Here is a 23805-nt window from a genome sequence, read left to right on the forward strand (position 1 = left end):
TGAGGGAGGGGGATCAGAGGGGAGGGCCAGGGCTCCGAAAAGCAAAAGAAAGCCAGCCTCGGAAGGGAAAAAGGAAATCCATCAAGAAAAACGGGTGGATTATCATTGCCGCTGTAAGGAGAGGGACAAACACACAAAGGGACAAAGCTGTTGCGAAACCTTATCAGCCCTCTTATAATTATCTGAAGTTGTGAAATAACGCCAAATAAAGATTAAAATACCCCTATTGGCCATTTTATTTCTTTATATGACACTATTCGAATAATAAATGGGATAAATAGTACAAAGTACTAGGGCTTTACCTATAAATAGGCTGTGTACTTAAAAACAATGTGTAATGACCTTTGGCAAAATATGTTGATATATTTCGTTTAGTTTAGAATAATGATTTTTCGTTCGATATCATTAGTCATTTATTTATAGCAAACGAGGAAAATCGATTGTGCAATTCATCTTTACAGAAAGCATAATAAATTGAGCACTGACGGTTAACTGGACTCTGAACAACTGGAGCCTGTCAGGTTTGAATTAAATAGATAATAGAGCGCCCTCCAGTGGATAATATAGGTAATTACCTAACAGGTAAGGTTTCAGTTGTGCATTGTACAGTTCCATCTGAAATCAAGTCAGTAACCTTTTGCATGTCTGTTAAAAATGAAAACAATTATGTGACCTATAAAACACATAACATATTTGAATAAGCAGTTTATAACATTGTGATAGCTGTTTGTCTATAACATCCTCTGCAAGATCAAACACAACCAAATAAACTTAGGGTATTTCTTAATTAAAAATAATACAAGTTTATGGTGAAACTAGTTGTGTTTTAGATTGACATATATTGATTGGTTGTACATACTGAACATATGTTTCTACAACATCAAGTCCATCTTAAACAGGCCTCTTTTCATGAGATCTGATTTCACACTTCTCCCACTCGATTCATTTTTGCCTTCATCCAGGAATGATTTTCTGATCATTCCCCTCTCTTTTTCCTCTTTTTGGCATACACCCAGTCCAATCCATAGTTCACTCTCCTATCACAGTGGTACATTTCCTCAATAGTAACCTAGAGTGCTCTACAATCGATCGTCTGATCAGACTACATAAAGTCCATCACAAACTACAGGAGAATTGTTTGCTTTCATTTGAAGGAGAAAAAAGGAAGTGAAAGTTATTCCAGAAACTATACAGTATAAATTAACGTATAAGCCTCCTGTTAACAAAGAAGTTGTACTATTTTTTTTAAAGAATAAAGAAATATGGAATGTTTAAAAGCTACTGTACAAAATTGAATTATTCTTAAGCCACCCAGCAACATCCTCAGGTTCTCATTGGTGCCTTTTGGGATCGAGGATGGAGTCAGTCATTCCTGAGTGACATAGAGGGGAGACACTCTATATACCAACTCGCGGAAGGGAAATGAGCTGTGGTATACAGTATATCAATGTACATTATAAAGACTGACTGCTTCACAAAAGTAAGCTCTCCACAATAGAGGCAACGGAAAGACACTCAGTAACGTCAATGGAGAACAATGTTTCTTAATGGGTCTGTGTCTTCAGGCTAGGACAATATTAATGTTTTTTGGTCCGATTCCTAAACCCCAACACCCTCAAGTCCTTAACGTTCAGTCCAAATATTGCCAGGAGTGTTCAGTCCTTGCCCAGTATGTGTCCATAAGCCTGTGGACACACACAATCCCCTACTCCATGCTTTCCACAGGGAGTTTGGGTCCTTAGACATCTTTAGGCGAAGTGGTTTGTTCCTCTACCTCTCTTGAACATGCTCTCTCTCTCATGGAGTTCCTTCCCGAGGCATCATTTCTTGGACAAGAATTTCATCTTATTTCCTGAAAATGAAAACAGGCAACAGAACCGGATCAAAAAAACGTTGGTGTGAGAGGCAAGTTCTGGCAACCTTTTCATACATTGAGGAGGGATGTAGTTTCACTAATGTATCACAATTTACAATGACAATTGAATCAGAAACTATTATCCAGAGTGACTTGGGATATGATCTATGTAGGTACTAGAGTGGATAGGGTGTATGGGAGAGGATTTGGGCCTCACCTAGACCCTTGAGGAACTTGTTGACCCCACGTTGCTCGCTCCCTGGGAGAGAGTCCAGGTAGTCTTGTGACCTCACCTCAAACAGACCTAGACACACAACAACAGTAGAATAATGAGAACACATACAATTGTGCAAAATTGTCATATAATTATGCATTTCAGACAGACTTAGATTCCAAAAGCAGACTTATCTTATCTGTTCCCCCTCTCTCTGTACTGCTTAGACCCTGCCTGGCTATACCCCCTCTCTCCGTACCTCTTAGACCCTGCCTGGCTATACCCCCTCTCTCCGTACCTCTTAGACCCTGCCTGGCTATACCACCTCTCTCCGTACCTCTTAGACCCTGCCTGGCTATACCCCCTCTCTCCGTACCTCTTAGACCCTGCCTGGCTATACCCCCTCTCTCTGTACTGCTTAGACCCTGCCTGGCTATACCCCCTCTCTCCGTACCTCTTAGACCCTGCCTGGCTATACCCCCTCTCTCCGTACCTCTTAGACCCTGCCTGGCTATACCCCCTCTCTCCGTACCTCTTAGACCCTGCCTGGCTATACCCCCTCTCTCCGTACCTCTTAGACCCTGCCTGGCTATACCCCCTCTCTCCGTACCTCTTAGACCCTGCCTGGCTATACCCCCTCTCTCCGTACCTCTTAGACCCTGCCTGGCTATACCCCCTCTCTCCGTACCTCTTAGACCCTGCCTGGCTATACCCCCTCGCTCTGTACCTCTTAGCTCCTGCCTGGCTATACCCCCTCGCTCTGTACCTCTTAGCTCCTGCCTGGCTATACCCCCTCTCTCCGTACCTCTTAGACCCTGCCTGGCTATACCCCCTCTCTCCGTACCTCTTAGACCCTGCCTGGCTATACCCCCTCTCTCCGTACCTCTTAGACCCTGCCTGGCTATACCCCCTCTCTCCGTACCTCTTAGACCCTGCCTGGCTATACCCCCTCTCTCCGTACCTCTTAGACCCTGCCTGGCTATACCCCCTCTCTCCGTACCTCTTAGACCCTGCCTGGCTATACCCCCTCTCTCCGTACCTCTTAGACCATGCCTGGCTATACCCCCTCTCTCCGTACTTCTTAGACCCTGCCTGGCTATACCCCCTCTCTGTACCTCTTAGACCCTGCCTGGCTATACCTCCTCTCTCCGTACCTCTTAGACCCTGCCTGGCTATACCCCCTCTCTCCGTACCTCTTAGACCCTGCCTGGCTATACCCCCTCTCTCCGTACCTCTTAGACCTTGCCTGGCTATACCCCCTCTCTCCGTACCTCTTAGACCCTGCCTGGCTATACCCCCTCTCTCCGTACCTCTTAGACCCTGCCTGGCTATACCCCCTCTCTCCGTACCTCTTAGACCCTGCCTGGCTATACCCCCTCTCTCCGTACCTCTTAGACCCTGCCTGGCTATACCCCCTCTCTCCATACCTCTTAGACCTTGCCTGGCTATACCCCCTCTCTGCTATACCCCCTCTCTCCGTACCTCTTAGACCCTGCCTGGCTATACCCCCTCTCTCCGTACCTCTTAGACCCTGCCTGGCTATACCCCCTCTCTCCGTACCTCTTAGACCCTGCCTGGCTATACCCCCTCTCTCCGTACCTCTTAGACCTTGCCTGGCTATACCCCCTCTCTGCTATACCCCCTCTCTCCGTACCTCTTAGACCCTGCCTGGCTATACCCCCTCTCTCCGTACCTCTTAGACCTTGCCTGGCTATACCCCCTCTCTGCTATACCCCCTCTCTCCGTACCTCTTAGACCTTGCCTGGCTATACCCCCTCTCTGCTATACCCCCTCTCTCCGTACCTCTTAGACCCTGCCTGGCTATACCCCCTCTCTCCGTACCTCTTAGACCCTGCCTGGCTATACCCCCTCTCTCCGTACCTCTTAGACCCTGCCTGGCTATACCCCCTCTCTGTACCTCTTAGACCCTGCCTGGCTATACCACCTCTCTCCGTACCTCTTAGACCCTGCCTGGCTATACCACCTCTCTCCGTACCTCTTAGACCCTGCCTGGCTATACCCCCTCTCTGTGCCTCTTAGACCCTGCCTGGCTATACCTCCTCTCTCCGTACCTCTTAGACCCTGCCTGCGCTGCTCCCTCTCTGCGACGAACCCAGCGAACATCTGGGTCTCCATGAAGACCTCCAGGAACCTCTTCAGACTCTTTGAGGTGACAGCCTTGCGAAAGGCCTCGCGCTGAAAGTAGGACGGCGTGGGGGAGGAGGGGGCTCCAGACTCATCCTCTCGATCCCCCCCGCCCATGAAGAGAGGGTAGTGGCCCACCATTTCTACGAAGAAACATACAAAGGCCTCCGACACCACGGTACTGAGGGAGCTTGAGTCTGGGGAGGGAGGGAGGAGAGAGAGAGTAAGAGAGCCTTTCAACATGGAGGTCATATGCTTGCATAATAAAAATATCAGTTGTCACATCGACCTTCGTCAAAGCTGTATCGGTCACAACAAGACCCTTCTGCGAGACGTGTTAATATAGTAGCACTGACTCACCGGTGGGCATCTCACTGGCCAGTTCCTTCCTCTTGTCAAGAACATGTTCCAGAGCAGCCTGCAGCTTATGAGGCAGAATGGAGTCCTCGTCATCCAGCTGGAGAGGAAAGACTGAGGTGTGAGAGGAAAGGATGACCGTGTCCCATGAGCACAGAGGTGTTGCTACATCTATAGCTGTAGACAACTGTTTAAGAGATATACAGTATGTTGTTGGTCTGTTGCTATAGGTACTGTTGTTAGAGGTGTATACCTGTCTGAGGAAGCGGCTGTTGCCGAGGTCGACCACCAGGACCTAAGGAGAGAGCAAAGGGCAGGGTGATGTCATTTCCTGTCAGTTTGGCAGCCTCAGCCCTTTCTCAGAGTAGAGCCATAGAGACCATTGTTTAATGGAGGAAAGAGTTGAGGTCAGGGGTACACACACACACACACACAGTCAGCTGGGCTCGGGGGTCTGGTCTCACCTCCTCTATGGGCAGCTCTTTGAGGCTGGGCAGGGAGCTGGATAGCAGACCCACAATGAAGGGTGTGGGGGTACACACTATGTCCAGCATGGCAGGGGGCAGCACGGGGATGTAGGTGTGTTGCCAGGTGAAAGGGTAAAGTAGCGCAACCACCGCATGGCAGCACTGAGACAGAGTACTGCAGAGAGAGGAGAGAGAGCAGGACAGCGAGGGAGAGAGATGACTATTGTTGATCAAACACATTGCTCATTTGTAATACTCATATACAGTGGGGAGAACAAGTATTTGATACACTGCCGATTTTGCAGGTTTTCCTACTTACAAAGCATGTAGAGGTCTGTAATTTTTATCATAGGTACACTTCAATTGTGAGACGGAATCTAAAACAAAAATCCAGAAAATCACATTGTATGATTTTTAAGTAATTCATTTGCATGACATAAGTATTTGATACATCAGAAAAGCAGAACTTAATATTTGGTACAGAAACCTTTGTTTGCAATTACAGAGATCATACGTTTCCTGTAGTTCTTGACCAGGTTTGCACACACTGCAGCAGGGATTTTGGCCCACTCCTCCATACAGACCTTCTCCAGATCCTTCAGGTTTCGGGGCTGTCGCTGGGCAATACGGACTTTCAGCTCCATCCAAAGATTTTCTATTGGGTTCAGGTCTGGAGACTGGCTAGGCAACTCCAGGACCTTGAGATGCTTCTTACGGAGCCACTCCTTAGTTGCCCTGGCTGTGTGTTTCGGGTCGTCATGCTGGAAGACCCAGCCACGACCCATCTTCAATGCTCTTACTGAGGGAAGGAGTTTGTTGGCCAAGATCTCGCGATACATGGCCCCATCCATCCTCCCCTCAATACGGTGCAGTCGTCCTGTCCCCTTTGCAGAAAAGCATCCCCAAAGAATGATGTTTCCACTTCCATGCTTCACGGTTGGGATGGTGTTCTTGGGGTTGTACTCATCCTTCTTCTTCCTCCAAACACGGCGAGTGGAGTTTAGACCAAAAAGCTCTATTTTTGTCTCATCAGACCACATGACCTTCTCCCATTCCTCCTCTGGATCATCCAGATGGTCATTGGCAAACTTCAGAGGGGCCTGGACATGCGCTGGCTTGAGCAGGGGGACATTGCGTGCGCTGCAGGATTTTAATCCATGACGGCGTAGTGTGTTACTAATGGTTTTCTTTGAGACTGTGGTCCCAGCTCTCTTCAGGTCATTGACCAGGTCCTGCCGTGTAGTTCTGGGCTGATCCCTCACCTTCCTCATGATCATTGATGCCCCACGAGGGGAGATCTTGCATGGAGCCCCAGACCGAGGGTGATTTACCGTCATCTTCAACTTCTTCCATTTTCTAATAATTGCGCCAACAGTTGTTGCCTTCTCACCAAGCTGCTTGCCTATTGTCCTGTAGCCCATCCCAGCCTTGTGCAGGTCTACAATTTTATCCCTGATGTCCTTACACAGCTCTCTGGTCTTGGCCATTGTGGAGAGGTTGGAGTCTGTTTGATTGAGTGTGTGGACAGGTGTCTTTTATACAGGTAACGAGTTCAAACAGGTGCAGTTAATACAGGTAATGAGTGGAGAACAGGAGGGCTTCTTAAAGAAAAACTAACAGGTTTGTGAGAGCCGGAATTCTTACTGGTTGGTAGGTGATCAAATACTTATGTCATGCAATAAAATGCAAATGAATTACTTAAAAATCATACAATGTGATTTTCTGGATTTTTGTTTTAGATTCCGTCTCTCACAGTTGAAGTGTACCTATGATAAAAATTACAGGCCTCTACATGCTTTGTAAGTAGGAAAACCTGCAAAATCGGCAGTGTATCAAATACTTGTTCTCCCCACTGTATATTGCTTTGGCAACAGTGGCAACCACCCATTCATGCGAATAAAGCAGTTGTTGAATTGAGAGAGAGAGAGCGAGAGAGATGGGAGATGTATTTTTGGAAAGAGAGAGAGAACAGGGTGTCAACTACTAAAATCTAGTCTATATGATATATCCGCAGCATGTCTTCAATGTAGTTCCCGTTTCTACCACAAGATGGTGTTAGCAGATTCAAATGTGATTACCCAATACTTATTTTGGAACAAAACTGAACATTGCATTTTTTAAGCATGGCTTTAATGTATGAGGAATTGTAAAAAAAAATGTTTTTAAGGTAGTGGGATTTAACACTATAAAATATATACTGCGGGAGCGAATGAACTAACACCACACTGTTAACTTAATGCCTCCAATATGTGTGTCTGTTTTCATTTAATTAATTCAAAAACAATCAGTGATTGCGAGGCCAGGTTTCCACTCGTTTCAATGCAACAGTAGAAAAATGTCACAGTGGAACGACACACAATCTATTGTGGATTCACAGGCATTTCAAGTGGGCTTTTAAAAAGCAATGAAGTAGCAGACTCTACACATAGCAATGTACTTTATATCCAAGAAAGCCTACAGTATTTAGCATGTCAAGAAAGACCAGCGTAGCAATTCAAGGGTTTATCTCAAGGCACCCATCAATAGCAGGTGATTAGTAGATGCTAGTGTGTCAATTGGTTGCACAAACACCAGTCTTACAGCTTAACTTTCTGCACTAACCCTGTCTCTGGCTTCCATGACATATTTCCAGAGAGAAATTATTGTTCCCTAGACGACTGTATAACACAACAGCATTCCTTCCTTAACACACTCTGTCTCTCTTTCTCTCGTCCAGGAGCCATCTGTCTCGTGTGTCTGTCCGTATTTCTGACCGTCCGTCTGTCTTGTGTGTCTCTGTCATATCCTTTTCACTGTCCGCTGCCTCTCACCTGATCCCACCTCACAGGTCCCAAGTCAGTAGAGGAGTAGCTAGAGAAGGTTGACTGATCCATAGCCCGGTCATAACCCCCCAAGCCCCTTGTTCCTATCCCTCTCCCAATAGCCCCAGAAGTGTCCGTTTTTTAAAAAGATTTGAATGAACTGGATAGGTGTAAGCTACTGTATATGGTAATAGCTCCTCCTTATATAGTGGCTATTGTAAGGGTCTAGGGGAGGGGGAAGGGGCTAGGGGGTTATTTTTGGACAGTGTCCCACCTGAGTTTGTCAGCGGTGAAGAGGACCCTGCGCTCCAGCAGCAGAGAGGCAAAGACTCTGAGGAGTAGACGCAGCGACAGAGAGGAGAAGAGACACTCAAAATCTACATGCTCCAGACGAGAGTCAGACGGACGACACAGCTCTATCACCTGCAAGAGACAGAAGGAAAGAGAGAGAGACAAAAAGAGGGAGAGGGGAAAAGGAGGGAGAGATAGAGGGATGAAGAGAGTGAGAGAGGGATGAAGAGAGTGAGAGAGGGAGGAAGAGAGAGAGAGAGGGAGGAAGAGAGAGAGAGAGGGAGGAAGAGAGAGAGAGAGGGAGGAAGAGAGAGAGAGAGGGAGGAAGAGAGAGAGAGAGGGAGGAAGAGAGAGAGGGGGGAAAAGGAGGGAGAGGGGGATGGAGAACAAGAGAGATATCTATATAAAAACCCTATACACATCTAGACAGGATTCATAAACACACACAGGGTTAAGCACCAAATACACATACATAGACAAAGTGACATACTAACTAGATAAAGAAGACCTCAAGTCAATTATGTTTTGAATAAAGTGACATGGCCAGTTGAGGTCTGTGCTCTAGCCCCCCAACCCTGCTGTGCACAGCTATTCCCCCTCACCTCAGTGCCTGAGCCAGGCAGGAAGTTCTTGACAGTGATGGTTCTTCCCGGGGCTGGGAATGGAGCCTCCATGATGCCCCTCATGAAGGGCTGCACAAGGGCTGGAGAGATGGCCCTCCTCTTCTCCACCTCATCCAGGATCTGTGGAGTCAGACACAACATATACATAATTCAATATGGAATAGAGTACATTACAAAGTAAACTAAGCATTCTCAATACATACTGTATACACTATACACTCACACGCTCCCCTACATCCACAGATGTTTGCACATGCACGTTCACACAGATGAATCAGTAGCTCATTACAGGGGAGCCTAACCCACTATTCCACTGCGGTAACTACTTCAGCTGGGGTTCATGTGTCTCTGTGTACTGGGGCCAGGGCAGCAGCCCAACAAGCCGCGGTGGGAAAGTGGCAACCAGGGAGAGGGAGGGTGGGGCACTGTGGATGCATAGGGTGGTCCCTCCCTGTGGGGTCCTTTATGTTGGCTCCAGTCCCTCTCCCTGTGGGAGGCTGTGGGTGGCTATACTGAAGGCCAGGGGAGAATCTCAATTGCATACTCCTCGCGTCCTGTCTCCTCACTTCTTTCTCAAAAAGGCCCATTGGAGGAGAAAGCCAGAGGTCCATCTCCTTCAATGGGTTTTGAGAAGGAGGCACGGAGAGAGGATGCGATGAGTATGCAATTGAGATCTTCCCAGGAGTTTGGCCTGACCATGTGACCTGACCAGGAAAAACTGTCTCTCTTTGACCTAGGTGTATAGATCTATACACAGCAAATTCTCCAGTGTTAAATCAACGCTGAGTGTTAAATGTAACACTGTTCCAGGGTCTATACTTTTCAGTGTTAAATGAACACACTGCTTAGTGTAAAGCCTTATTTGCATATTTCCCAGTGTGCCTTTCGAGTGAATTGAGTTACCACCCATGACTGAGTGTATTTGTTAGTGGCAGAGACATGGTTGTTGCATTCATTCATTTTCAGTACTGTGGTCTTCACCAAGTGAGATCCTAAGCAAACATGTTATAATTAAAATATAATTATTTAAGACAATACAATATGTATTTCGTTTTGAGGGCCTAGTTATACCCTAATACAGTGGCCTTATTGCTGGCTTGTAAAGTAAAGTGTAATTCCTATTGGTATCCAGCCAGAGCGTCTTTCTGAACTCAACCTGCATTCAGAATGACTGCCAGGGTTGGGAAGACTAAGATAAAAGACTACCTAAAGCATCTAAACTGGAACAACATTTCAGTTACGGGTGCAATAAGTCCAATGTACATGCAAAAACATGATATAATCTTTTTTTTTTTTTTTTTTTTATCTACCTGCAATAGAGCATGCTGGGAAATATGATAATGATGGACCTGGTTTTGGTTCAACTCTGTTTATTAATACCAACACTGGGGTTATTTTAAACCAATGAATGTTAATTTAACATTACAGAGTTAATTTAACTCTTGAATCAACACTATAAATGTTACATTGGAAAATCAACACTATGTAAAACTGGCCAATTTGCTGTGTTCGTATAGTATACTGTACCTTGGAGAAGAGGTCGAAACAGCCAAGCCGACTGACGATGCAGTAGACCTCTGGCAGCCTCCGGCTTTTCCCAGTGGGCTGTGGACACACAGCAGGACAGACAGATAGTTAGACAGGGTCAGAACAAACAGCACATCAGAAGACATGAGTACCTGGACAATACTTGGATTAGACCTGTGGAAATAAGGCTCTCCGTCTTGAATTTATATCGGTGCTTTACCTGGACTGAAATACTGTAGGTGCTGGTACTCATTTTGGGTACCGGTAGTATTTCAATTTAGGTGCAGGAGCTCCACAATACTTTTGAGCTAATATTCTAAAAGAGGAACAGGAGCTCAAGCAGTAGAAAATGTCAAGAACTGATTCAGATAAATAGAGTAACACTGCGTTTCCAATCACTATCATCACTCAGGTACGTGACAGGCCTACACATGGAAGTGGATAAGGTGGAAATTCAAAAAGTAGCCATTTTTAGTTGCCTACCAGTAAACGACGACAGTATCCAAACCGTCTGCTCCCGTCCTCACCGGTCAGGACGAAGGAGAACGTTTCACTGGAAAATAACATAATTCACACAGGTTGGAAACTAATCATATATTGGAATGATAAAACTGCTAAGAAATGGAGTGAGTTGTGTGTTGAGAATAGAGCACTCAAACCACTGTCAGGGTTGTATTTCAAAAAACAACCTCAACCAGCCAACTTTGAAAAATGTACTCCTTGCTTTTTCTGATTTAGGTCACTGACTGTGTGTGTTGAGTCAGTTACAGCACACCTCTTTTAAGGTGATCTTATTCATCAACTAGACATTGAGTTTTTGAATATCTAAAACAGTTGGCTGCATAGCCAGCTCATTGACCTTGCTTTGAGGAAAAATCCAACCACCCTGTTAAAATTAAACCAAATCAAATTGTATTTGTCAAATACAACAGGTGTAGATAAAACAGGTGTAGAGTCAATGTACTGAGTCAATGTGCGGGGGAACAGGTTAGTCAAGGTACTTGAGTTAATATGTACATGTAGATATGGGTAAAGTGACTATGCATAGATAATAAACAGCGAGTAGCAGCAATGTAAAAAAGGGGGGGGGGGGGGTTAATGCAAATAGTCTGGGTAGCCATTTGATTAGCTGTTCAGCAGTCTTATGGCTTGGGGGTAGAAGCTGTTAAGAGATCTAGACTTGGACCTAGACTTGGCGGTACCGCTTGTCGTGCGGTAGCAGAGAGAACAGTCTATGACTAGGGTGGCTGGAGTTTTTGACCATTTTTAGGGCCTTCCTCTGACACCGCCTGGTATAGAGGTCCTGGATGGCAGGAAGCTTGGCCCCAGTGATGTACTTGGCCGTACGCACTACCCTCTGTAGCGCCTTGCAGTCAGAGGCCAATCAGTTGCCATAAAAGGCGATGATGCAACCAGTCACTATGCTCTCAATGGTGCAGTTGTAGAACTTTTTGAGGACCCATTCTAAATCTTTTCAGTCTCTGGAGGAGGAATAGGCATTGTCATGCCCTCTTCACGACTGTCTTGGTGTGTTTGAACCATAATAGTTTGTTGGTGATGTGGACACCAAGGAACTTGAAGCTCTCAACCTGCTCCACTACAGACCCATCGATGAGAATGGGGGCGTGCTCGGTCCACCTTTTCCTTTGTCTTGATCATGTTGAGGGAGAGGTTGTTGTCCTGGCATCACACTGCCAGGTCTCTGACTTCCTCCCTATAGAATGTCTCATCGTTGTCGGTGATCAGGCCTACCATCGTTGTGTTGTCGGCAAACTTTAATGATGGTGTTGGAGTTGTGCTTGACCACACAGTCATGGGTGAACAGGGAGTAGAGGAGGGGACTAAGCATGCACCCCTGAGGGGCCCCTGTGTTGAGGATCAGCGTGGCAGATATGTTGTTGCCTACCCTTACCACCTGGGAGTGACCAGTCAGGAAGTCCAGGATCCAGTTGCAGTGGGAGGTGTTTAGTCCCAGGGTCCTGAGTTTAGTGATGAGCTTTGAGGGCACTATGGTGTTGAACGCTGAGCTGTAGTCAACGAACAGTATTCTCACGTAGGTGCTCCTTTTGTCCAGGTGGGAAAGGGAAGTGTGGAGTGTAATAGAGATTACATCATCTGACAATCAGTTGGGGTGGTATGCGAATTGGGGTGGGTCTATAGCACAATTGGTTAGGAGCCCGTAAAATGGCAGCCATCTCCTCCGGCGCCATTCTGCCAATCGTTGCTTGATGCCGTTAAAACCAATAAGGCCCTACTTTGTTCCTCAGTCCTACTCTCAGGGCAGACTTACTCTGCAAGCACCCATACAAAGACAACTCCAAAGACAGCTCCAGTCTGCCTGACAGGTGTGCGTTGACCAACCCTGGCTCTCTGACAGGCAGTGTGTCAGCCAGCTCAATGTCTTTGCCCTGCAGGTGTGTGTTTGAGGGGGCTCTGTCTGTATCTAAAATGGCACCCTATTCCCTATATAGTGCACTACTTTGACCAGAGCCCTATGGTCAAAATATTTATCGGGGCATGGACCCCCAATTTGTCGGGGAATGGACTTTACAAGGTGTCGAAAGCATTCCACAGGGATGCTGGCCCATGTTGAGTCCAATGCTTCCCACAGTTGTGTCAAGTTGGCTGGATGTCCTTTGGGTGGTGAACAATTCTTGATACACACAGGAAACTGTTGAGCGTGAAAAACCCAGCAGCGTTGCAGTTCTTGACCCACTCAAACCAATGCGCCTGGCACCTACTACCATACCCTGTTCAAAGGCAGATCTTAAATATTTTGTCTTGCCCATTCACATTCTGAATGCCACACACAATCCATGTCTCAATTGTCTCAAGGCTTAAAAATCCCTTAAAAGTCTCCCCCCCTTCATCTATACACTGATTGAAATGGGTTTAACAGGTGACATCAATAAGGGATCATAGCGTTCACCTGGATTCACCTGGTCAGTCTATGTCATGGAAAGTGCAGGTGTACTTAATGTTTTGAACACTCAGTGTACAGGGAATAGGATGCCATTTTGGATGCAGCCTGTCTGCTTGTGCTAACATTCCAATGGCCCCTGTAGGACCCGTACCCTTCAAGTATATACTAGAGGGGTTTTATTATCTGTCTCTCCTCAAAAACTGCGGTTGCGCCACCCTCCCGGGTGCTTGAGAGATTGACCTGGGTCTAGGTGCTATTGGGTAATGCAGAAGTGACTGGTGCTTTCCTAATACGAGGAGTGGCTAAAACACACTATTAGCAGCTCACTAGCGTAGCATTCATAATTTGTCAAGACCTTATTTATGGGCTGAGTTCGTGTGTGTTTGTGTCTGACCTGGGGAAGTTGTCAACGGGGGCCCAGTCCCTAGCGTCAGGGAAACAGAACTGGGGGATGACCTTCAGTTGGTCCTCTGTTTCCCGCATGAACTTGAAGCTTCTCTCCAGCTGACACAGGGAGAATAACAGGTCAGCTGCAATACCACATCTGATATTATCTCACACACAAACTCCAGACAGAGAGCACACAAAATCTAACTACAGAGATGCATGTGCAAAACCCACAAAGACACATTCTGGTCTGGTAGGTCACATACAAAAACACCAGACACTTACTTGTGTTTTATACATCATTTTTTCACTGATTATATGAACAATGCATATCCAGTTGGTTGAGGAATAAGTGTCAGCTCTGCCTACCTTGAGGGGGAACTGCTGAGTGACCTCTGGTAGGTAAGGCGCTCCAGCCTTGGTCTTATGGAGGGCCACCACTATGAAGTACTCAAACAGCTTCCTCTCCTGTAGGTCCATCAGGTCCCTCTCCAGGGTCCGGTACCGCCCCGTCTGCCTCAACATGGACTGCACTGACGACAGACGCTGGCTGTGAGCTGAAACAACAACATACACTTTAACCAAAGGAAGGACATCCTCCAGACAATAATGCCCCCTCTACAAAGGAGAGAGTCCTATACATGTTTGTTTTACTATCCTTGTGAGGACCAAACAATTGATTCCCATTTAAAATCCTATTTTCCCTAACCCCTAACCCTTAACCTAACCCTAACCTTAACCTTAACCCCAAACTCATAACCCTAACCTTAACCCTAAACCTAACCCCTAAGCCTAAAATAGTAACTTTCTTTGTGGGGACCGGCGAAATGTCCCCACTTGTCCAAATGTTCCTTGTTTTAATATCCTTGAGAGGACTTCTGTTCCCCACAAGGATAGTAAAACCAAAAACACACACACATATATTTGAGATCTCCTCACCTTTCAATTTCTCCTCTGTGTCACTCTCCGACTCACTGTTCTCATCTGTCACTGCATCAAAGAGAAAAAAGAGTGAGAATAAAAACACACGGTAAACAATGTGAACGAGAACATTTGAGGCATTCCGGAAAGTTTCCACACACAGCATAGTACTCATACACAATACACTCATACCACATTGTGTTTGATAAAGCAACACAACAATGAAGAATGGGTCAAACACAACTGACCCCAAAATGTACATGTGCCAGGAAAGACAAGTGGACACATACAGTATGGCGGAGTATTGTTCCTTTTATGGAGATATGAGGCATGGCTGTCCAAACGGTGTAGTGATGGCTGCAGTGAAATGAGTGCCTAGGGGGTAGGATTATGGGTGGGAGTGGGGGGGATACAGCTCTTGTTAACTTGAGGCCCCCCTTGATGTTCCTGGAAGGTCTCCCCCAGCCTCACCTCTCCCTGAGTTGGACTCAGTAGACAGAGACACCCTCTTCATGCGTTTCTTCCCTCTCCTTGCTTCAAAGATGCTGTTGATCTTCAGCACCATCTGTATTGAGGAGAAGCAGCACAACAACAGTCAGCAATCTTAGCTTCTCAGAACCACCCACTCACTACATAATTAACCTGGAACTGGGTGCCAGGCTAGTTCTGCTTTATTAGCCAACTCGTTTGTCATTACCATGCCAAAAAAGGCAATTACGGAGGTATTGTTGGCAGAGGCATTAGCAGACTGGCAGCCAGACTGGCAGGAACCACATAATGCTATTCAGAGCTTTTGGGAGACATTCTCTCTAGAGGAAATATATTATCAAAAGAAATCTTCTTTTGATAATATAAGAAGTCTCCTGTCTAACCACATCATTTTAACTATATCTGTCCTTCCCACTAGATTGGGACATATGAGAGGAGTAGACTGCCTGGAAATCAATGGGAATGGGGGGAAGTTTCAGTAGCCTAGTATCTCCCTCCTTTACCCTGGGGATCTTCCTGCGCCTGCGGTTGTAAGGGTCTCCTGAGAGGTTTGGGGTGTCATCAGGGCTACTGGGGGTGGAGGGGGGGCTGATGCGGGAGGGTGAGGAAATGCCGGTGTCCCGGTTGACCTTGCGCGGGTCCAGGAGCTTGAAGCTGCGACGTTCTGAGTTCTGCCTGAAGAAAACTGGCTTTGAGGAGAGCTGGTGGGAGATAGAGGAGGAAGAGCAGGATATGGAGGAGGAGATGTGTATCAATATGTATGTTTGTTCACTTCTCTTGAAATTGTATAGTTTGCCTTTATTGCCTTTTGAAGATTAGTTCACAATCTAATCACTATAAGAGGTTGATCACTATGCTGTAACCACATTCACTATACGCAGAATGCACACTACTAGCAAGGAGAATTCATTCTAGTGTAACGTCTTATGTACCTTGGTTGGTGTGTCGGGGACTGGGCATGACGGGGAGGAGATGGGTAAAGAGCACTTGTTTCCAAGGCAACTTCTCTCCAACTCTATATCTTCGTAAGGGTTCTCCTTTGACGGAGGGTCTACAGAGGAATCAGAACAGAAAACATCCCATTAACACAGCAACTGTCACCTCCATTCTACACTCAGCGACACACTGTGATCCTACCGAACCACGGTTCTAATGTCCAACGTTATTCATTTGACGGCAATCTTCTCAAATGAGTGCTCTATTTCATTGATGGTATGTTTTGGTTGTTTGCTCCAGATGTGCGTATGTACAGACCTGCCAGCAGCAGTGCTTGCTTGCAACCAAGCTAATATTTTACCAAGATAAACTGCATCAGTATGCGACTGATCCTACCAGTAACTCTAACCATGGCTGTGTGTGCAGATAAGATTGAGGCAGGGACAGACAGGCCCATTTTCCAGAGCCAGGGCTCATCTCTTCTCCCCTGTCGATTCATTCACCAGATGGACCTGTTGGAGGGGGACATCAGACAGGGACCGCGACAGCCAGTTCCGCTCCTCTCCATTCCCTTCCTCTCTCCTCCTCTCCTTCTCCTCCTCCTCCTCCTCCTCCTCCTCCTCCCCTCCCATCCTCTTCCTCTCTCAGAAAATCAAGGAATCAGCTAGATCAATGTCTGTTTCAAGTGACTAATATTCCTGACTGACTATACTACTCGAAGTCTGTGCTACTGAGATTTAACTTAGTGACAGTTGTTGCTCTCTTTACCTGAAACAGCAGACTGGAGTTGTGTAGAGTTGTTAGGAGTGTGTATGGTGTAGACTATAGACAGCCCTATGAGAATACACTCAGACCTAGCCCAGTTATCGTAATGCACTGTCCCGCCTTTGTCTCTCTCTCTCTGTAGCTCCAGCTCTAGCTCTTTCTCCCATTGGCACTTATGAGTTACTTTACCCATGGGGAGCTGGGGGTTCGGTGGACCATGTCTGAGAATTCACTCTAAGTACTACACTGTGACACTGGAAGAAATGACAGACTAAGTATAGGCATCATCTAAATGCAATTAAAAACACCATTTGATTGTTATGGTTAAGCTCTACAGCACTGACCTGAATATACCTTACATTTAACAAGCAATCCTCATAACACAACAGTGTGAGTGATGAAAACCATAGAAATATGGATCATGTTGCTAAAAATGCCCCGGGGGACTAAGTCATGCAAATATGCCCCCACAGCAGCCTCAGAGACAATCACACTGCAGACCAGCTCACCTAAGACCTCACAAAACATGGAAAAGGCAGAAGGTGGGGTTAGTATAACAGAGAAAACAATAACGCAGGAACGTAGGTAAGAGCACCACCTGCCATTACTAATAACAATTCTGAAGCAGCGTGCCTCTTCTAAATTAAAAAGCTACAGAAACACAAAAAGAACATGCACAAAAGAAAACATAACCTTAGTTACACCTGGGTCGTGTTCAGTAGGTAGAAAACATTTTGATACAGAGTGAAATGGGGAGGTACTACCTAAACATGTCCAATAAAAACACAGCTGTTTTGTTTTTCACTGCAAAGCATTTTTACAGTGTACCCTACTGAACATGACCTCGAACTCTGTGGCAGTGAGTTTTCTCTGAACTCTTTGAGCAGAGGGGCCCATGGCCCAAGTCAACCCTTACAGAGGTCTTCCACTGTTCTACAGTGTTAGGAACATATATGAATACCAGCATATGTGGTCCATGCAGGAAACCCACAACTCCAACCAACTGAGCCATCAAGCCCATGTTATACAAACATATATTTAAGACCAGAGTGTTACCTAGGATATCCTCGTAGACGTTCTCCTCTGATAAAGTGCGTGTGAGGCCAAGTCGGGACTGAGCGTACCAGTCCACCCTGCTGCTCTCTGACGACGACTGCAGCAGATCCTCAAACTCATAGGACTTCCTGTAGGAGAGACACACACACACACACACACACACACACACACAGATCAACCAGGTGGGAGATATATAATTGTGTAAGCGTGAGTCATTATCTCTGGTCCTCTGTAACTCAGTTGGTAGAGCATGCTGCTTGTAACGTCAGGGTAGTGGGTTTGATTCCCGGGACCACCCGTATGTGCTCTACCAGTATGCATGCATGACTGTAAGTTGCTCTGGATAAAAGCATCTGCTAAACAGCTTATATTATTATTATTCATAATATTTTACTATAAGGGTCACAAATAATGCAGGTTGACGTTTATTGTCATGAGTGTTGTCCTGGAGGCAGAACTGAGCGATTTCCCCTTGGATAGGCCAGTTGCAAAGTCAAAATTGGCTATAATATAGAAATTAATGAAAACAAAAATAAGCTTTTTGGTCTTAATTTAAGGTTAGTGTTAGCAGTGTTAAGGTTAGGGTTAGGTTTAAAATCAGATTTTATGATTTTGTGGCTGCGCCAGCTAGTGACCACACTGCAGAGCTGCCTTCGGAACAAGATTCATGAAAAAAAAGGCTAACCTGCACAAATAATCTGGCTCTGGCTCAACTGTATTGGCTCGTGGTGAAAACACAAAATGAACTGTTTGCATATTTTCTCTCTACTTCTGGGACCTGGGTAAGAGCTAAGAAAGACACCTATTTCTGTCTCGAACAAATACCCATAGAAAAGGTGTGCGCGAGCGCACGCGTGTTTGTGTGTTTGTGTGTGTGTGGTGTGTGCCTGCATGCATGCGTGTGTTGTGTGTAACAGACAGACAGACAGACGGGCGGGCGAACGGGCGGACGGACGGACAGACAGACAGACGGACGCTTCTCTTGGACAGCTCTGAATGCCCGTCTCTGTGTGTTCTCCAGAGCTGCCTAACAGTCTGGCCCAGTGGGGAAACAGACAGCATCTCTTCCAATAGTCTAGCTATTGTACTGTAAAACTCCTAGAGAAAGACTAAGGCTGCACCCAACATGACACTCTATCCCCTGTATAGTGCACTACTTTTGACCAGAGTCCCAAATAGGCTCTGGTCAAAAGTAGTGCACTATTTAGGGAATAGGGTGCCATTTTGGGCACACTCTGACTGAGGTTGACTTCACAAACGTTTTGGAAAATACAGACTTCAGCAGTGTGAAGCCTCCACATATGGTTTGGAATGTTACACAGCTAGACTTGGGCTAACAATAATGCAGTCTACTGAAGAAATCAATTGAAACATTTGAATCCACATTTGTACTTTCGTTGGATACTTGAAAACATGTATTGTGTTTTTAGAAGCCTTTTGTTTTTGCAGGTTGAGTTTATTGGGTTGAATGATTTCCACTAGATAGGCCATCTATAAAGTCAGAATTGGCAATGTATTATCAAAATTCCTGAAAACAAAAATTTGCTTGTTGTCTTTAATTTTACATATAGGTTTAGGATTAAGGTGAGCATTGTGGTTAAGGTTAGGGTTTAGGTTAAGGTTAGGTTTCAAATCAGATTTTATGACTTTGTGGCTGTGCCAGCTAGTGACTACCTTTCAGAGCTGCCTCCAATACATGAGTCATCCCAATAAATGCCAACATCCGCCTTTAGTGTCTCTTGTAGGATAGTTTAAGAACACACATTACACACGGACACTTCATGGCTAGCTGCTCATAAATGGAAGGTACTCTAACGCAATGCTATGATAGAGCCATAGAATTACTCAAACATAAGCCATTGATATTCCAAGGGCCACTCTACCACAGACACACAATGTAATATGTTATTGTTTCCTGCCAGGAGACTCTTGGCATGGTTTCATTGGTCCATGTGTACATTCCACAGCTCCAACCAATGACCTCATCCTCTAGAATGCTGTGATGAGTAGAATGAGGATGACATCATCACCCCCTCCTCTGATTCATTGCAGATGTGCAGAATGAGAAGCTAAACTGGATGACAGGATAAAGTATGTGGGGTTGGGGAAAAACATGTATGGGCAAAGATGTCACTAAGAACTTTGTCAGAGTTTACTTAAAATGCTGTACGGATAGAAAATACTGTACCACCAACCTTTTGCTGTGTAGCAATGAATTAATCTGAATCTGAGGGTGCTGTATTCCCTCCCATTTCTGTCTCATTTCATCTCTGTCTTGTCTCTTACCTATTGCTGCTGTCTCTGGTTCTGTCTGCCCAGGGTCTCCTGCAGACTCCTGGAGGGGGGCAGGTGGGTAGGGGAGGCGGGGGGATGGAGGGCAGAGGGGGCAGGTTACGTCTCCCCTTGCCAAGGCCCAGGCCCAGGCCTGAGGCGGGGGTGCTGGGTGGGGTGTGGTGCTGGAAGGTGCGCTGGGGTTTGGGTAAGGGGTTGATGGAGGGACTGGCAGTGCCAGGCTCAGTGTACACGTTCTCAGGGTCACCTGACCTCCGCCGGCGCATTGACCCCGCAACTTCCAGCGTCCCAAATATGGGCTCGTTCCCCTTCCTCTCCGCCCCCTCCTGCTCCTCCTGGGAAGGTGGGCAGAAATAGTTCCCAGGCAACACCAAGGAGGGCTTGGTGGAACCCTCTTTCATGGCCTGCTCCAGTTTCTTAATGTGAGTCAAAACAGACTTCTTGTCCTTGGCTGTCTCAGTGGATTTACTACTGCCTCTGAGGGGTCCTCTATCCAGTATCACCTCTCTGTCCCTGGTAGTGAGGCCCTCGGGAGACTTAGGCCGTAAATCCCCCAGCTTTCCTGAGTTCTCCTTCCCAGAGTCCTGCCTATCCCAGCTGGCCAACCACTTACTGTCGGACCTGTGGACCTCTGAGGTATTGGTGGTCTCCTTCTTTCGCACAGTCTCTGGTTCCTTCTGTGCTGTGTTCAGCGGGCATGGACCACTTCCAACTACAGGGGAGGTAGAGGAGGTAGGGGCGGTCTCCTTCTTTCCCTCCCATTGGGAGATCTTGTCCCGGATGCTGGCGCTGGTCTTCAGACCCGCCGGGGTCTTATTGAGTTTGCTACAGCCGCCCAGTCCATTCTCCATGGTGGTACGGGGGTTCGAGGTGGTTCTTTTGTGAGTGAGCATTGTGGCAATGGTGCCTGGCCCGTCCAGAGAGGAAACCAGGGGAGAGAGGGGCCGCTTGGAGGTGTCCCTGTCCCCGTACACCACGTCTGGCCGCTGGGGGACCACAGACTGAGCCTCAACCTTCAAGCCGCAGCACTGGAGCCTGCACACACACGCATGGAATCAAACACACAAACACACACATGGAATCAAACACACACACACACACACACACACACACACACACACACACACACACACACACACACACACACACACACACACACACACACACACACACACACACACACACACACACACACACACACACAGAGAGAGAGATTAGAAAAAGCAGTGCCAAACCCTTCCTGGACAAAATAACAGTGAGCACCACACTATTTGTCATATGAGTGGACATGTAATTACTGAGCACGGTTAAATGCACACAAGAATATGTGGATAGTCAGATTAATATAATAGTTTGTTTAAAACGTTTACATGCTTTGCAAGAATGATTTCCCTAATAATCCTGTTTACATGGACGTTCTACCAAAATGACCATGACATTTTTTCTTAGCCAGCAAGTACTCCGCTGGAACACATTTATGCTGTTTACGTGTCCTAATAATTCAAAAGATTGCTCAGAAAACCAGGTGTTTTAACCGGCATATGCTCACTTTGATTTTGACCTTATGCCGATTAAGATAAGCAGAGTAAGGTGTTTACAGGACTATTTCCATACTCGGCCTACTGCCCTAATCAGTTTAATATCGAATTATTAGTGTGCATGACAGCTTTCAGAAGGACATATATTTGAGTACACAAATCACTGTAGTTATTGACAGCTCCTAATTCTGGATATCCACATAATATCTCTGTCATAACTGTCTAGCCACGTCAGATACAAAACAACTTGATTTTATGGAGTAAATGAGTAGGAATTCTCGTAAAACATCAACCCCCAGTAGAACCCAATTTGTGTCATTTCTGCATGATGACTGGGTGCTGACAGTTTGAACTCAAGGTTTTAGGTCAAAGTTTACAAGCAGCACAGCCATTTCTGGGAGGATGAAAGTATACACAGCAAATGGAGAGGCTGGGGTAGAGGCATGCATCTTGTCTAAACTGAAGCTGAACCACTACCTGACTCCATCTTGGATCAAAGCCAGTTCAAATGATTTGGCTTTAAAACAAACGGAGGAAACGTGGCCTCTGACTGCAACTTCTGATGATATCGCATTATTGTATATATGAAAATGAAAAGTCCTGCAATGTTGAGGGAAACTTAAAGGAAACGGACTGTTCAATGGAGTACGGAGCTTAAGGTAGCTGGTGGTGGATAGTTGTCAATAACTGTTGATGAAAAATGGCAAATGAGAGAATAAAGGTAAGTTGACATTTGAACACAGTACATCCCAAGATTTACACCCATTGGTTGAGAGAGAGGAAGGTGATAATTGCAAGAGTGAGCCCAGGGTTGAACAACAAGCATGAGGAATGTGCATTTTTGTGCCGTGCTTATAGGCTATAAGGTAAATAGGTGAATGACATTCCACACATGGCTAATAGGAAAGAGGAGAAGAAACAGGAAGCTATGCTGATGATGATGATTTGTTTGTATTACTGGATGAAGTTAGACAAGCATTTAGACCAGCCTTCCTGATAAAACGTAAACTACATTACAATTTCCCTTCAACTCCCTTACAGTTGAATGATAAATGATGTTGAAATATTATAAAAGTACGATTATGGACAACAAGGAAGAGTGACTGATTTTTGGGGCGACAGATTCTAATTGTTTTATTAGTAGTTTGCTTTCTCTGCCTTCAGTTGAGGCTATAGTTTTTATGAAGCATGGAGCAGCAGAGGGGGGAAACTAAGTCAATCTGCAAAGCCAAGAAAAAGAGAAAGAGAGTGAGAGTGAAGGGGAGGGGAGGAGAGGAGAGGAGGGTGGAAGAGCAACAGACGGAGGAAGGGAGGGGGGATCAATAGTGTTCTCTTCTTCTTGGCAGGGGAATGGCCAGTTTTATAAAGAGAGCCTGGCTAAGAGCAGGGAACTATGGGAAGACTTCCTCTCACCCACAGACAAGGAGGGGTGGGGAGGGGGACGGTGGAGGCAGAAGGTGGGTACAACAACCATCTCTGATCAGTGGAACAACAGAGGACGGGGAGACAGAGGAGGAGACTAGGGGAACAGGTTCAACTGGGTGAAGAGGAGTTGCATGAGGGGGAAAAATTGATCTCTGTTGATTGGACTTTTCCGATATTTTGGTATTTCTTTAAGCTGTGCCATCTATGGCTTAGGGCTTCTCTAGCACTAGCGACAGCAGGGTGCCCAGTAACAGTATCCAGCTGCCAGATGGAAACCTTTGCCCTGCTGCCCTTCCATTGTTGGAACACCACATGGGACAGTCTGCCTGGCACTGTTTGCCTCAGACAGTTTCTAAGGGGTTCCATGGAGTGGATTGTAAAATGTATACAGGAAGTAGTAATGCAATACATACCCGTTGACTGATTGGTAGATACAGTTGTCAGTGTTGGTACAGAGCAGCAGGGCCCTCCCACCAGTCATTGTGCTAGCAGCTGGCATCCTGGAATGACAGAGAGAGAGAGAAATACAGACAGACCGACACAGTCCAGTTAGCAGAGTTGGACTGCTAGTTAAGGATCATATCACCTCCACCTTATCCGACACCCTAGACCCACTACAATTTGCATACCGCCCTAACTGATCCATGGAGGACGCAATCACCATTGCACTGAACACTGCCCTACCCATCTGGACAATAGAAATACCTATGTAAGAATGCTGTTCATCGACTATAGCTCAGCCTTCAACACCATAGTGTCCTCCAAGCTCATGACTAAGCTCAGGACCCTAGGT

The 23805-nt window shown here is 46.2% G+C and overlaps 1 protein-coding gene across 1 annotated transcript; it reads right to left on the bottom strand.

The window, feature by feature from the left end:
- Positions 1–427: 427 nt before the first annotated feature.
- On the bottom strand, positions 428–23493 carry LOC120052023 (DENN domain-containing protein 2A-like). Its single transcript, XM_038998892.1, has 19 exons — positions 23426–23493; positions 20044–21084; positions 17758–17885; positions 15933–16051; positions 15504–15701; positions 14983–15076; positions 14530–14580; positions 13960–14147; positions 13598–13707; positions 10764–10833; positions 10281–10358; positions 8733–8873; positions 8114–8262; positions 5036–5213; positions 4825–4866; positions 4575–4671; positions 4142–4411; positions 2073–2159; positions 428–1852 (listed from the first exon to the last, which is right to left on the bottom strand). The coding sequence occupies exons 1-19, from the start codon at positions 23491–23493 to the stop codon at positions 1821–1823; spliced, it is 3141 nt and encodes a 1046-aa protein (XP_038854820.1). The 3' UTR covers positions 428–1820.
- Positions 23494–23805: the final 312 nt, after the last annotated feature.

This window comes from Salvelinus namaycush, chromosome 8 (assembly GCF_016432855.1).
Source record: "Salvelinus namaycush isolate Seneca chromosome 8, SaNama_1.0, whole genome shotgun sequence".
NCBI lineage: Eukaryota > Metazoa > Chordata > Actinopteri > Salmoniformes > Salmonidae > Salvelinus > Salvelinus namaycush.

Coding starts and splice junctions, on each gene's coding strand:
- LOC120052023 (XM_038998892.1), bottom strand. CDS start 23,493: ATGACTGGTGGGAGGGCCCTGCTGCTCTGTACCAACACTGACAACTGT. Junction 17,886..20,043: donor ACCAGAGACAGCAGCAATAG/GTAAGAGACAAG, acceptor TCTCTCCTACAG/GAAGTCCTATGAGTTTGAGG. Junction 16,052..17,757: donor CGTCTACGAGGATATCCTAG/GTAACACTCTGG, acceptor ATTCCTCTGTAG/ACCCTCCGTCAAAGGAGAAC.